The following is a 12,154-nucleotide window of genomic DNA, read 5'->3' on the forward strand; positions in this document are numbered from 1 at the left end:
ACACATGAGGGAAGACATAGCCTCGTGCGTAATGTTAAAGTGCCTGGGTCTCTGTTATTTTGTATAAAGTTTTGAAACAGTGCACAGATAAAACAAACAAACAAACAAACAAACAAACAAACAAACAAACAAACAAACAAACAAAGAACAGGGATGATTATGGATTGAATTATAAAGCACACATTAATGGAGAAATAAACCTTTATAGTTTACTTTCCACTTGGTGTAATGTGTTACATTAAATCTGGGTCTCAATGACAAACAGATATTCAGCCTTAAACAAATCTTTGATGCAGAATAATGCATTAAATGCTCATTAATTAGTTTATGAATAATGTATTTGCCCGATGGCGCAGACTCTGCCTAATGTCATGAGGCAAAGACCAGTGCAGTTCACCACAGAAGAGTTTTAATGCAGAAACAGAAAAAAACATGACCACATTGACAATAAAAAAAAAAAAATACTAATTCAACTTAAGAATGTCATTTGTAATTTTTAATGACTATTCATTCACTGTTTCTTGATCAAACGGACTCAACTGCAATCACATAAAGAGTATCTGTTTTTTTGTTTTGTTTTTTTGCAATTGAGCTCAAAGCACAATTAGATTTTTTGTTTATAATATAAACATGTGCTGAACCCCTGTCCTTGGACAAAGGCACGGCACAAGTTTAACACAAGGATAAGAAATAGGCTGCAGTCGGAAATGAATGATGGTTTAACATATCGCACCACAGACGCAGCAGCACCTTGTGCCAGAGTCTATAAGCTATATCTCCTTTCCATTAAACAAGCTGAGAGAACTGTTACTCTGACGAAAGGCACTTTGACAAGAAGCTTGATTCATTACACGCGCAGCGCGTGTTTGAGGGAGTCTGTGCGCGCGCATGTTAGTCAGCGGGCCACGCTTCAGTGCGCTGTGTGAAGGAGATAAGAGGGAGAGAGAGAGGACAGGGACACCAGTACGCAGCGGTTTCTCGGATAAAGCACTGCTATTCCGCACAGGCTGAAAGCACAACGGTATCTGCACGGAGCAACCGCTGCCAACACGTCTGTCCACGAGGTAAGGCTGGAGATTTGATATTGTAGTTATAGTGGTATGTCATGTGTCAACTGGTCGTACAGACATAATGTGGATAGAGTGGCTGCAGCAGCTCGTGCCACTATTGTTCATTAATAGTTCTTCAGACCCGACCAAGGAGTTGCAGCAGATGGGAATACAAAGGATGAAGCCAAACGTATAAAACTAAACAGAGCATGTCAGAAATGTTGGGTGGTAGGTGATGAAATAGTTCCACAAAATAACTTAACTGTTAGGCCTTTATGCTGTACGAAAAGCATCCCTGAAGTATTGCAAATCTGCTTTTGCTTTTGCTGATTAGAGCCCACTATTGTTTTCTTACAGTTTATCTATGGAGCCGACTGCGGTTCCCCGGGGCGCGTGGGCTGGTGAAAGTAAACCCATGCAGCATCCTTCGGACCTACACACCAGTGTGGCAGTTACGCGCAGCATCCCATCTGGCACCTGCTTCGGTCCTTGTCTGCTTCAGAGTACTTTCTACGACAACATCTCTTTCATAGCGGAGAAGACCAGGGATGATCAGAACAAGGCTTATATATTCAGGGTATGATGATTTACAAACTACACTACCTTATTGTGTGAAAACAGATATGACTTTTTACATATTGGACCATCGGTTAAGTAGCCTAGTCACCGCCCCCTTTAACTTAATGATCTTTGTCATCAGGTGGACCCCGAAGCTTTGCGTAATTCTGCGCTTCTTCTCTCTTGGTTGCGCCTCATCCAAGCCGCGCGTAACGTTGAGGAGCAGAACACGGAGGCCTTCCTTGGAGCCGGACAGCTTTACATTCGCACCACGAGGGACGTCCGGCCTGAAGAGGAGCTGCTGGTGTGGTATGACGAGGAACTGTGTCATCTGCTGGGCTTCACAGAGTTCCGAAGGCATTCCCAAGGTAAATAGAGCCGTGGCACCTGTTTCCAGCACACGGGCGCGTCCAGTTGTCTCATCTTTTGTTTCTTGCAGACTTCAAGTGTGCCAGATGTAGCCAGGTGTTCAAACACGAGCACCCCTTCCTGGCCCATTGCCGCTTCCTGTGCGCCCAGATGAAGGCTGGCACCTGGAGCCTGGACTACTCTAAACACGTAGAAGCGCACGCCGCGAGTAAAAGGCAACGCAGAGTGACCGACTTTCACAACATCGCCAGGGATTTGGAAAAGAAAGGGAAAGCGGAGGAGGCTGTGGACGTTTCACCAAAGAAAAGAAAGTACGAGGACGCGCTTTACCGCAAAAGTAGAAAAGCGGTTTTGTTGGAGAAAACTAATATTTCAAACGATGTTAACATTACAACACATGCTCAACTTGCAATGGGTGATTCCAGCATTGACTTGAAAATGAGGGTTGATAAAAGTGGATGCAAGGAAGACGAGGAGGAGAGAGGACTTGACAAAAAGATGAGCTCACACATGGAAACAGGGGAGAGCTCCAGCAGCAGCGCATTTTCCCTGATCTCGTCCAACGCCCATGGAGAATTGAAAAGTGCCTTTTGCAGGCCTCATAAAAGGACCTCTCCTCTCAATGGCACACCGACAGCGCCCTCTCGCGGTGTCGGAGACTTAACAGACACCGTGACACCCCCAAGAGCTCTCATGGGATACAGCTTGATGGCGTCCAGTGTCCTCAACACGGACATGCCAATCTCTCTGTCCTCTGCTGTTACATTAAACAGCGCCTTTCTCTACGCACCTCAGCACTGGTCACGTGGCATGGGGGTTCATCTTCACTCCAAATCCTCGCCGTCGCCCTCCTCGCTCACTGCCCTCCCTCCCACTTTCACTTCTTTTGGCGTTTCCGTCCAGAACTGGTGCGCCAAATGCAACTTGTCCTTCCGCATGACCTCTGACCTCGTGTTCCACATGCGCTCGCACCACAAGAAGGAATTTGCCGCCGAATCCCAAGTGCGGAGGAGGCGGGAGGAGAAACTCACCTGCCCCATCTGCCACGAGTACTTCCGAGAGAGACACCACCTTTCCAGACACATGACCTCCCATAACTGAGCGCTCGGCGCACGCGGACGTTATTTATTCATTATTTAAGGTGTTTAAACTCGAAAGTGAATGTAGGTAGCGGTAAAGCAATATGGTTACCGCTGTCCCTCCACTAGGGGGCGGTAATGGTACGTGTCTGCGACTGCCGTGTGGGTGCCATAGAGTGTGTGCCTTATGGAAATGTGCAGGATTGATGGACGTCAGTGATGATTGTGGTAAATATCTAGACTTATCTTTTACTTATCACTTTGACATTCTTTGTAAAGGTGTGTTTTTGCACATTTCAAAAATACAAAGCGAGAAGCATTCTGTTTTTGTGTCTTCTTGGGGCCATTCATAACTTTCTTTGGTTAGTTTTAGATGGGGGAGGTGGGTGCATGTTCACATATTGTCGAATATTCATTATTTTTTAAACCAATTAGGAAAAAGAGTTATCATAGTTAAAGGTTGAGGTATCATTATTGTCAGTAGGGTAATACTTTTATAGCTACATTGCATACATTGTACAACAATATTCTCTACTGCAATCAAACTGATTTTTGGTTTCTTCCTGCATCCAAAGACGTACATGGAGCCCCAGTTCTCTCCTGGGTTTCACCTTGGATTTCCCACTAAAACCTAGAGCTTGTGACTAAATTAGTTCAGTCCTAGGGCGGATAAATAGCCTTTTCTGTTGCAGGTAAATGAGGCGGGGAAAGCCACACAGTTCATGAGAAAGTCAAGTATCTGCAGCTTCTTGAAATTTCTAAAAGTAAGCTCACACACATACCCCATACGTTCAACTGTTAATTCCTGTATCTTTGACATATTATTTGACTTCCTCTACACTCAGCCACTCGACCCTGTACCTTAAACTATGAACCTAATGGGACAGATGTCATTTTGTAGGCGCAGGCCTTTGCCTATAAAACTGGCTGTACAAATTGAATTGTAATCACTGTTTCATAACACCATTACTAATCTAAGTTAACGTGCATGTTTTCTTTGTTCGTGCATTCAGCAATAAATCCAATCAGGGGTTTTCTACTTACAATGTGCAGTCTATGCATCAGTGTTGGAATGATTGTATAATTGTGTAACATGTGATCTCTGCAATATAGTGACTCTGAATAGAATGTGCTATTATTTTGACAGCCTGCCTCTAACTATGAAAAAAAGCAGTTCTCGCCTGCACACTAAGACCCCTCTGTTGCCCAATAGTGGCTCTATTGCTGTCCATTAATTGAACAGTCATTTTTTGGAAAAACAAATATTATTCTTGGTGCCTTTCTTGACTCTTGTGGTTTTGACTTTAGGCATTCTCGGGTTTGAAAATGAGCCATGACTGCTGCGGTTTTGTTGCCTGGAATAGACCATTGTGAATAGTCTTTAGTAAAGTGTGCTTGTGGCGGAAAGCATGATAATGTGGGTACTGGAGACAGTGAGCTTTAGTGTGAGACTGAGATTTGAAGATTGTTATAAGAAAAGATATTACGGCATTAAAAGAAAAAGAAAGCAGCTGATTATTTGTAATTAATAGATATTTGAAATAATCTGCAACTAACTTTGAAAGGACTTTAAGATATGAGATTAATAAAGCAACTTTGTGGAGCCAATCTTTAATTAACAAAAATCGCAAGCTTCAACATTGTGAACACCATTCAAAAACAGTGAATTGCCCCTTGAGTTATATTATACTGGCTCCTGCTCTCCATCTGAAATCATGTCATCTATTTGTTGTATGCCTACCCTTTTAGCATGCTGTGGTGTTCTGTCAGGAAACAGGATTTTTACACCACCCTGAAAACATTTGCACAATACTGTTAAAAATCAGTATTTTAACATAGAAGAGGAATCTGCTTCATGGGTTATTGTTTTTGTATGACTTTTCTTTTTAAGAAACATCTGCAGCCATGGATTTCATTTAATCTCATCAGGGTCATGATATGCCAGATGACTGGAGTTTAGTGCGTGTTTAACAGCCTCTTTGTCAAAGGAAGGCAACCCAGTATTACACATGCATGCCTATATATTATTGTGCATTCTTGTTTTTTTTTTAAGAAGTGGTCTCCAGCAATCTCATAGTCATTGAGACAAATTTACTGTCCAGTGTTTTGTACAGACATCAAAGCGTGCGTTGTTACAAACAGATGTGGTGCTATGGGCCGACTGAGACTGCAGGCTAAGAACGCCAAACTAACTAAGGCTAATGATACAAAGGTGCACTGTCATTTTGTTTCATCCTACACTTGTCCCAAACCATGAATTAGATTTTTCTCTAAACATCCGTGTTAAAAGGCCATTGAAGGGAGCATCCTGCACTTGAGATGTTTAACTTTGAGTCGTATGCACTGCTAAAGAGGAAGTGCATTGTGTTTTGAAGTTCAAGTGGCCTTAGTCTAATTGGGGCATACATCTGCTTCCTTCTGCCGCCATTAATCCAGCGCAGCCACATCGTTTTCTGGACAAGAGGCTTTGGTGCGGGGAGGTAATGGCTTTAAGGAGCTTCAGAGGAATGCTGGGTATCTTTGAGTAGCACCTTCCTGCATTTGTACTTTTACAGTTTTAAATAATGACTGAAGAACACACACCGGATCACAATACATGATATGGTTAACGCTAATCCTTAGTATGTGTGGAATTAAATTATTTTATTCTAACACAATGACATATTTCATTTTATAATTTAAAAAATACATTTATAAAATAGTTTCTAATATAGAGTAACACAGAACCTACAAACCCTGACACAACTATGTCAAGTTTCACATTTAAAATAAAAAAATATTTCTGTTTGACTTTCAAAGCATCATAAGAGCACGTAAATGAAAGCCAGATGAACACTTCCTTTTGACGTACACAAAGCAAGACTCTTAAATAACCTCAGTCTTGCAGACACATTACCATGGCATGTATGTACAATCTGGCCTATAATTAGCTTTAGATTAACAACAGCTGTACACAGTATGTAACATTGTAAAGTAATATGTGCAGTCATGTGTGAATGACTGCTGAGCTGCCTGATGACACACTGATAGTCTTTCATTTATAGCTTTTGTGTCCTAAGACAACATGAGTTTGAACCCGCTGTGAGCTGTTTCTGAATGTTAGATCAAAGGGAAAAGTCCCTCGAACGCTGCTGTCCATGCAATTTTCAATATTGCCGTAATCAAAACAACGGCTCTTAGACATGTGTTGTCCTGACTGTTCCTGTTTGCTGAGACAGAGCCCAGACAATGAGTCTCTCCAGGTTCGCTGCCGCGGGACCAAAAAGGTGGAAGTAATTTCTCTTGAGACTATATGTTCCTCCAGGGAAAAAACATGTCCAAAATTTACTTCACAAAACTGCCGCTAAACACAGGTTCAAATGCGTTTTGTCTCTTTGTCCACTTCATGTGCTTTGGTCCTGTCCCTATCTGCAGGAGCAGGACTGGACTGACATATTGGGGTAGATTTTGAGCACTGGGTTCTTGGCTTCGTCCTGGTACAGCACAGGCAGTGGGCTCATCTTCTCTGGGACACAGCAGGGCTCAGGGATCCCAGGAATGATACCAACGGCTCGAACGATGCTTTGTATGGTGGCATGGTTAGATGGCCTGGTGACCTGCAAAATATGAGAGAGAGGCAAATTGAGTTTGTTTATTATGTGTTGACCTCCAACATTAAAATATAGTCATAGCTTCTACCTTGGCCATTGGAAAGCCACAGGTCCCAGCGCAGTAGTAGGCTTCAAATGCCTTGGGCGCAATCACCCACTCACTCCAGCCTATGTCGGCAAAATCCACCCTCAGGTTTCTTCTAGAACATGTCCTTTGATGGGCCTCACTGGAGAGCCTCCGCCTGGCTTTGCGCATTGTCTTTTCATCAAAATTCAAAAGGGGTGATTCTTGAGTTGCGCTGAATTTGTGCTTTTTATCATTGTTTCTTCTTCCATCTGGCCGTCCATGGCTGTGCTTGGTGGATTCCTCGTACTGGAGTGACTCTGAGGCTCTCTCTGCCTCTCTTAACAGCTCTCCTTTACCCTTCATCGCATCCTCATGGTTTTTCTTTTTCTTCTCTTTCGTTCCTGGTATCAGTTTTGGATTAAGCCCGAGATACCATGAACTTTCCAACACGTCCTCTTTCCTGTACCCGTCGGGCTTGACGTTGACATCAGGTAGCTCGTTGTTCTGGATGAGGGCTCTTCTCACCCGCCCTGAATGAGAGGGATCCCCTGCCTCCATTGATGGATCATATCTCTGAAGACTTGCAGCAACACTGTTAGGCTCCCCAAGCGCTTCATCATCGGCATAGACCAAAAGGTAAGGCAGACTTCCTGTGGCGAGCACCTCCACTGGACCCCTGCGGTACTGGGACCCCATGTCCATCTCCAGTGAAAGCAGGAGGTGACCCCGGTCCCGTGCCTTCTTTATGACCTGTGTCAGATCCTTCATCTGCCACGCCCCTCTCCTGTGGGGGTGGAAGGTTACGTTGCCTAGAAGTGACCCCGTTGACCCCGAGCCGACCTCTGACCCGGTGGAGACAGAGCGAAGGAGCAGGCTGACAGACAGGGCTGGCTGGACGGCTGGAGAATGACATAAAGAGCTCTTGAAGCGTTTACAGAACCAGGGCTTATGAGGCGGGCGCCGCTCCAACAGGAAGTGAAATGTAACCGAGAGGACGACCTCGGAGCCCTGGAGGGTCGTGAGGTTTAGCCTGTATACCATCCTTTGATCAGAGGGCTCTGCAAAGACAATACATCTGTCAGTGTCAGGTGAACAGCACACACAGTCAATAAGGGAAGTGACATTGTATGCTTTGTTATCCTTTCCACCATAGCAAACAAACATAACTTTTTATACGCAGTTCTGGGGCCATACCCGTGTCATACATTTGATCAATTAAAAAGGCTGAGAAACATTCCTGAATCTGCTCCATGCGCTGGGTATTAGCAGTGCCCAGATCGGACATTTTAAGAACAAATAAAGAAGGAAGCTGCACAATTATGATATTAGTTTCAACAACCAAGGTATTGTCCATTGTGTAAGAACTGGGCGGAAGCAGAGGTCAACTACACTGTACATAATCCCTTTATTCGGGCTGCATATGGAAATGCTTAGTTTAGCTTCTCTTAAATCTTTGTCTTAAGTCTATAATACAGCCAGCACTTTCTTCCCAGACACCAAGACATTATCAACTGTTTGAACAGATCTTACATTGTTGTGAAAAGCGCTTTACATCTCGACTTGGATTACACCCCGCCTCTGCAGTAAAAATACTCACGTGTTATGATATGCCATTTGAGAAGTATGTGGGATATATAAATGCCTATGGGTTGTGTTTTTAAAAACAGCATCAGACAGAGAGGGACGGCTGCGATGTAAGCCCCCTGACTCCAGGACCCAGAGTCACGCATGTCCCGTAGCCACAACAGAAAAGTGGATGCTGTGACAGCGAGAGTAGCCCTTTGGTGCGCAGGCCCAAACGCCACTGCGGTTTCACAAAAGGCAGATTGGCATCGCTCACGGGAGTCGCGTGCATTCTTGCCCCATAATGCGTCTGTCTGCGGTATTTAATCGGATACCACGCAGAGGGGACACAGCTGAAGCAACAAACAGTGTGCCACGGGCGTCCTAAAATCATTTGCATGCATTCTCAGACAGTTCCAAAACAATTGCGCTTATTTAGAGCCTGCGCGTGCTTTCACAGTGACTGATGAACTACTAGCCTGGTCTAATGGCTACGGCGCACAGCCCTGATGCTGTTGAGAGCGTTATTGAAAGTTCGGTGCCCTGCTCACCTGGCGCGGCTCTGAAACTCCTCACAGTGTTCCCATCCTTGAGCCGGTTCTCCCTGTTGCTCTTCTCGTACAGTTTGAACATGTGTTGTGAGAGCGGGTCCCCTTGCGTTATGTCGTCTGTAAAGTAATCCAATGTGGAATCACGAACGCGCCTGTCCTGTGCGCCTCCGTCACCCACTTTTACCGCCCTGTGCGCCAAAGCACCCAGGAAGCAGCTCCACATCAGGAACAGGTGGGGAAAATACATGGTCAAAGAGATAAATCCAAAGCTGTCAGTGTGCACGAAACTCTCCGTGGATGTCTGGTTGCGCGAACAGGTTGGTTATTCTTCCCTCACTTTCCACTTGGTGGGACTGTCTGGTGAAGTGATGTGGTTGAAGTCGGTGTCGAGGCAACAGTTGGAGCAACTTTTACATGTGCGCGTGCGAACGCCAGGAGCTCAGTGGAGCTGCTGAGAGCCGCTGACGTATGTCCTGCTCACAGCCAACGAGGTCTCTGTGGAGCGTAACCACGAGCACAGGTCAGCGCGCACGAGCCCCCTCCCCACTTCTCCATGCAATGATACAGTTAATGATGATGTGAAAGAAAGGAGAAGTAAGTGATCAGTAAGCCTATTGGTCAAAGATTTTTTCGTTTGAAACACCACTGACTTTGAACACCTCAGTCTTTCCAGTTCACCACATAACTTCCAGTAAGTGTTTGTGACATGGTCTCATTCACACAATTGCCCAAGAAACTCATAATAATAGGGGCTAGTTTGGACAACCATTGCAACTATTGTGAGGGGCATTTCAGTATTTTAGACAGTTTGTCGCTACAGTATTAGAGTAAAATAGGTGGATGTGTGAAAGTTTGAAATATGACGCAACCACTGTTTTGTATTCATCTAAGTTTGTGTAGACATGTGTGGGTACCTTTCAATTTTGTCAGCACCTACGTATGCATTATTTAACATAAAAAATGTAATGATAATGTTCACAAATTCTATAAAAGATCTGTTTCTTTGAGCCAATCATTTGTTTTTATCATCTCTTTAAGCTGAGACAATCAAGTAAGTTACTTTAGTGCTGTCGCATGATCCACCAAGAATCAAAACTTACTTTAAGTCTGGAGTCTCCAACCTGTTTTTTACCTGGTGAGCTACAACAAAAACGACTGAGAGCTGCTTCACACACTTAGGTGGAGTTCACCATAGAGAATTAGTAGAGGATATTTCAAATATTTTTTTTTTCATCTGTACCAGTATTGCCCTAACCTTTTCCGGTACCATGCTAGTGCCTTTTAACGGTACCCAGACCTACACTTCTGAGTGCCTTTGTACCCACAAGGCGTTGTTTTGAGTGTGTCTCTGATGTCTACAGCCCTATACCAACAATGCTTGTTTTGTGGAAGTGGTGGTCTCCAGCAGAGAGGCTGTAACTAGTTGGGCCTCTCGGGTCACTTTTAGCTCCTCACTCACACAGCGCTCTCTCTCTCTCGTTCACACACACATGCCACATACGTGCACGAGCATCCGAACGTACAGAGGTAGATTTCTGACCCTCAAGGGCCCCACAAGATACTCTTTCTCAAGTGTACCACTGCCGTGACAGGTCTTAAATCTAGACTGTTCTCAGGATGTGTGTCATTGGAGACATGGTAGGTTCTGGTCAGAGGGAAGTCAGGTCTTTCGGAGAGTCACTTATGAACTAGTGGACTAATGATTGTGTGCTTTTTTTTCTTTTTTAAAGTTTAAGCATAGGTTCCATAACAAACAAAAACACATTACAAATAAACGAAAAGTAAAAGTGTAAAAATAAGTTATTTACGGTAAATGTTGTCAATAATTAGCCCGTTTTAAAGCCCTGTCTTTTGTTACTCGCATACCATTCAAACATCTTTGTCAGCAGGGTAGCAGCATAGAAGTGTTCCCCTGCTGTTCTTTTTATGGCAATTGGAATTAGACACAGACTGTATTTTATGTAGTGGTTATAATTGAGGTCTTTTTTTTTTTTTTTTTTTTTTTACCAAGCTACCAGATATTTGCATACAGAGAACAAGCAAGAGAGATATCTGCAGATCTCTGGAGGACGATGCCATGAAATGACCTGAATCTGGTCATTTAGGTCAGTGTGAGATTATACCACTATAATGACAGCTCTAATAAAACCTCTACAGAAGGTCTGACAAACACTCAAGCTTTGGGAGATTATGAAGTTATTTTTTTCTGTTTACAATTGAAACATTGTGGGTTGCAATTCTCACAAAGTATCATCCAACTGGTAGTCTGGATGAGCGACGGCCTCAGTGATTGTGTGGGTCCAGTGTTATTACTGGCTTATTTATGTTTTTTTTCAATGTCAACAATACTTGCATAATAGGAGTCAATGTTATGGAGCTCATATGGCACAGGGAGGAAACATCAGCCCAGGGGCAGCGTCGGTCTCTGCTCCCCAGATGATGTTGAGGGATATGTTTGCACACAACAGTGATTTGAACACTTATTGTCAATTCAGCAAACGTTTCTCAAAGGGGAAAGTCTGAATTGATCTCTGTGTCTTTGTCATTGTTTGTAATATGGACTGATCAGTAGCAGCTGTTTTGTGTTATATGACACTTGCGTGGAAGCATTCATTTATGTTCAAACTGAGGTTCAACTTGCCTCCTTTTTTTTTCAAACAACATGTCCAATTTCTTCCTGCAGTTTCATCTGTTGCCTTTAAGGAAATCTATCAAACTTGGCACATTCCGTTAATCTGTGCATAAGTGGAGCAATAAAACCATAATAAGTTGGGTGATGGAACGCTTTTTGGTTGCACTTTTTTTTTTTATACAATAAAACGTCTTGTGAGATGTGAGCTGCTGCTACTGCTCATTATCACAGTGGGAGCAGTGAACCGCAGCGCCTGTTGTATCAGGGAGCTGTGTTACAGGGGATGCCATGTGGTCCCCTTTACCCGGCCGTCCAACCCAAACACGAATGAACTGATCTCCATGTGTGGCACAAACCTCCGAAAATGCTCAGAGTTTAACACCTCTTACCTAGTGCTTACTGGGGGGGGGGGGGGTTGTGGCTTGGCAGTAGAACGGATCCAATACTGGCAGTTTATAGTGACCGATCGTGTCCAAAATGAACAATGGCGCTTTATGGGGGAGCGACCAACTGGAAATGTTTTCAGCTCATAAAAAATAAAGAGCAGGTCGTTGCAGAAATGTTGCCATGTTGTTTTTCTCCAGGATGTTTACAGCGGCTGTGACTAACTTTCCTGAGCCCCAGTGAAATGCTTTATAGGCAAGCGAAACAACAACAGGGTCACCTGAGGTCACAGGAACATAGGTAAGGAAGAGC

The 12,154-nt window shown here is 43.9% G+C and overlaps 2 protein-coding genes across 2 annotated transcripts; one reads left to right on the plus strand and one right to left on the minus strand.

Moving 5' to 3' along the window:
- Positions 1 to 347: 347 nt before the first annotated feature.
- znf488 (zinc finger protein 488) lies at positions 348 to 3,360 on the plus strand (the record flags this gene model as incomplete). Its single annotated transcript, XM_079559405.1, has 4 exons — positions 348 to 376; positions 1,407 to 1,626; positions 1,750 to 1,975; positions 2,047 to 3,360. The coding sequence occupies 4 exons, from the start codon at positions 348 to 350 to the stop codon at positions 3,075 to 3,077; spliced, it is 1,506 nt and encodes a 501-aa protein (XP_079415531.1). The 3' UTR covers positions 3,078 to 3,360.
- A 2,462-nt stretch (positions 3,361 to 5,822) lies between these two features.
- Positions 5,823 to 9,301, minus strand: gdf10a (growth differentiation factor 10a). Its single transcript, XM_079560191.1, has 3 exons — positions 8,827 to 9,301; positions 6,734 to 7,770; positions 5,823 to 6,651 (listed from the first exon to the last, which is right to left on the minus strand). Exons 1-3 carry the CDS (start codon positions 9,071 to 9,073, stop codon positions 6,460 to 6,462), a joined length of 1,476 nt encoding a protein of 491 aa, XP_079416317.1. The 5' UTR covers positions 9,074 to 9,301; the 3' UTR covers positions 5,823 to 6,459.
- Between the last annotated feature and the right edge of the window lie 2,853 nt (positions 9,302 to 12,154).

Source organism: Gobius niger, assembly GCF_951799975.1.
Source record: "Gobius niger genome assembly, chromosome: 7".
In the NCBI taxonomy this organism is placed as follows: domain Eukaryota; kingdom Metazoa; phylum Chordata; class Actinopteri; order Gobiiformes; family Gobiidae; genus Gobius; species Gobius niger.

Excerpts from the sequence above, each read along its gene's own strand:
- gdf10a (XM_079560191.1), bottom strand. The coding sequence starts at position 9,073 with ATGTATTTTCCCCACCTGTTCCTGATGTGGAGCTGCTTCCTGGGTGCT. Across the intron at positions 7,771-8,826 it reads GAGTTTCAGAGCCGCGCCAG|AGCCCTCTGATCAAAGGATG; the intron begins GTGAGCAGGGCA and ends TTGTCTTTGCAG. Across the intron at positions 6,652-6,733 it reads GTGGCTTTCCAATGGCCAAG|GTCACCAGGCCATCTAACCA; the intron begins GTAGAAGCTATG and ends CATATTTTGCAG.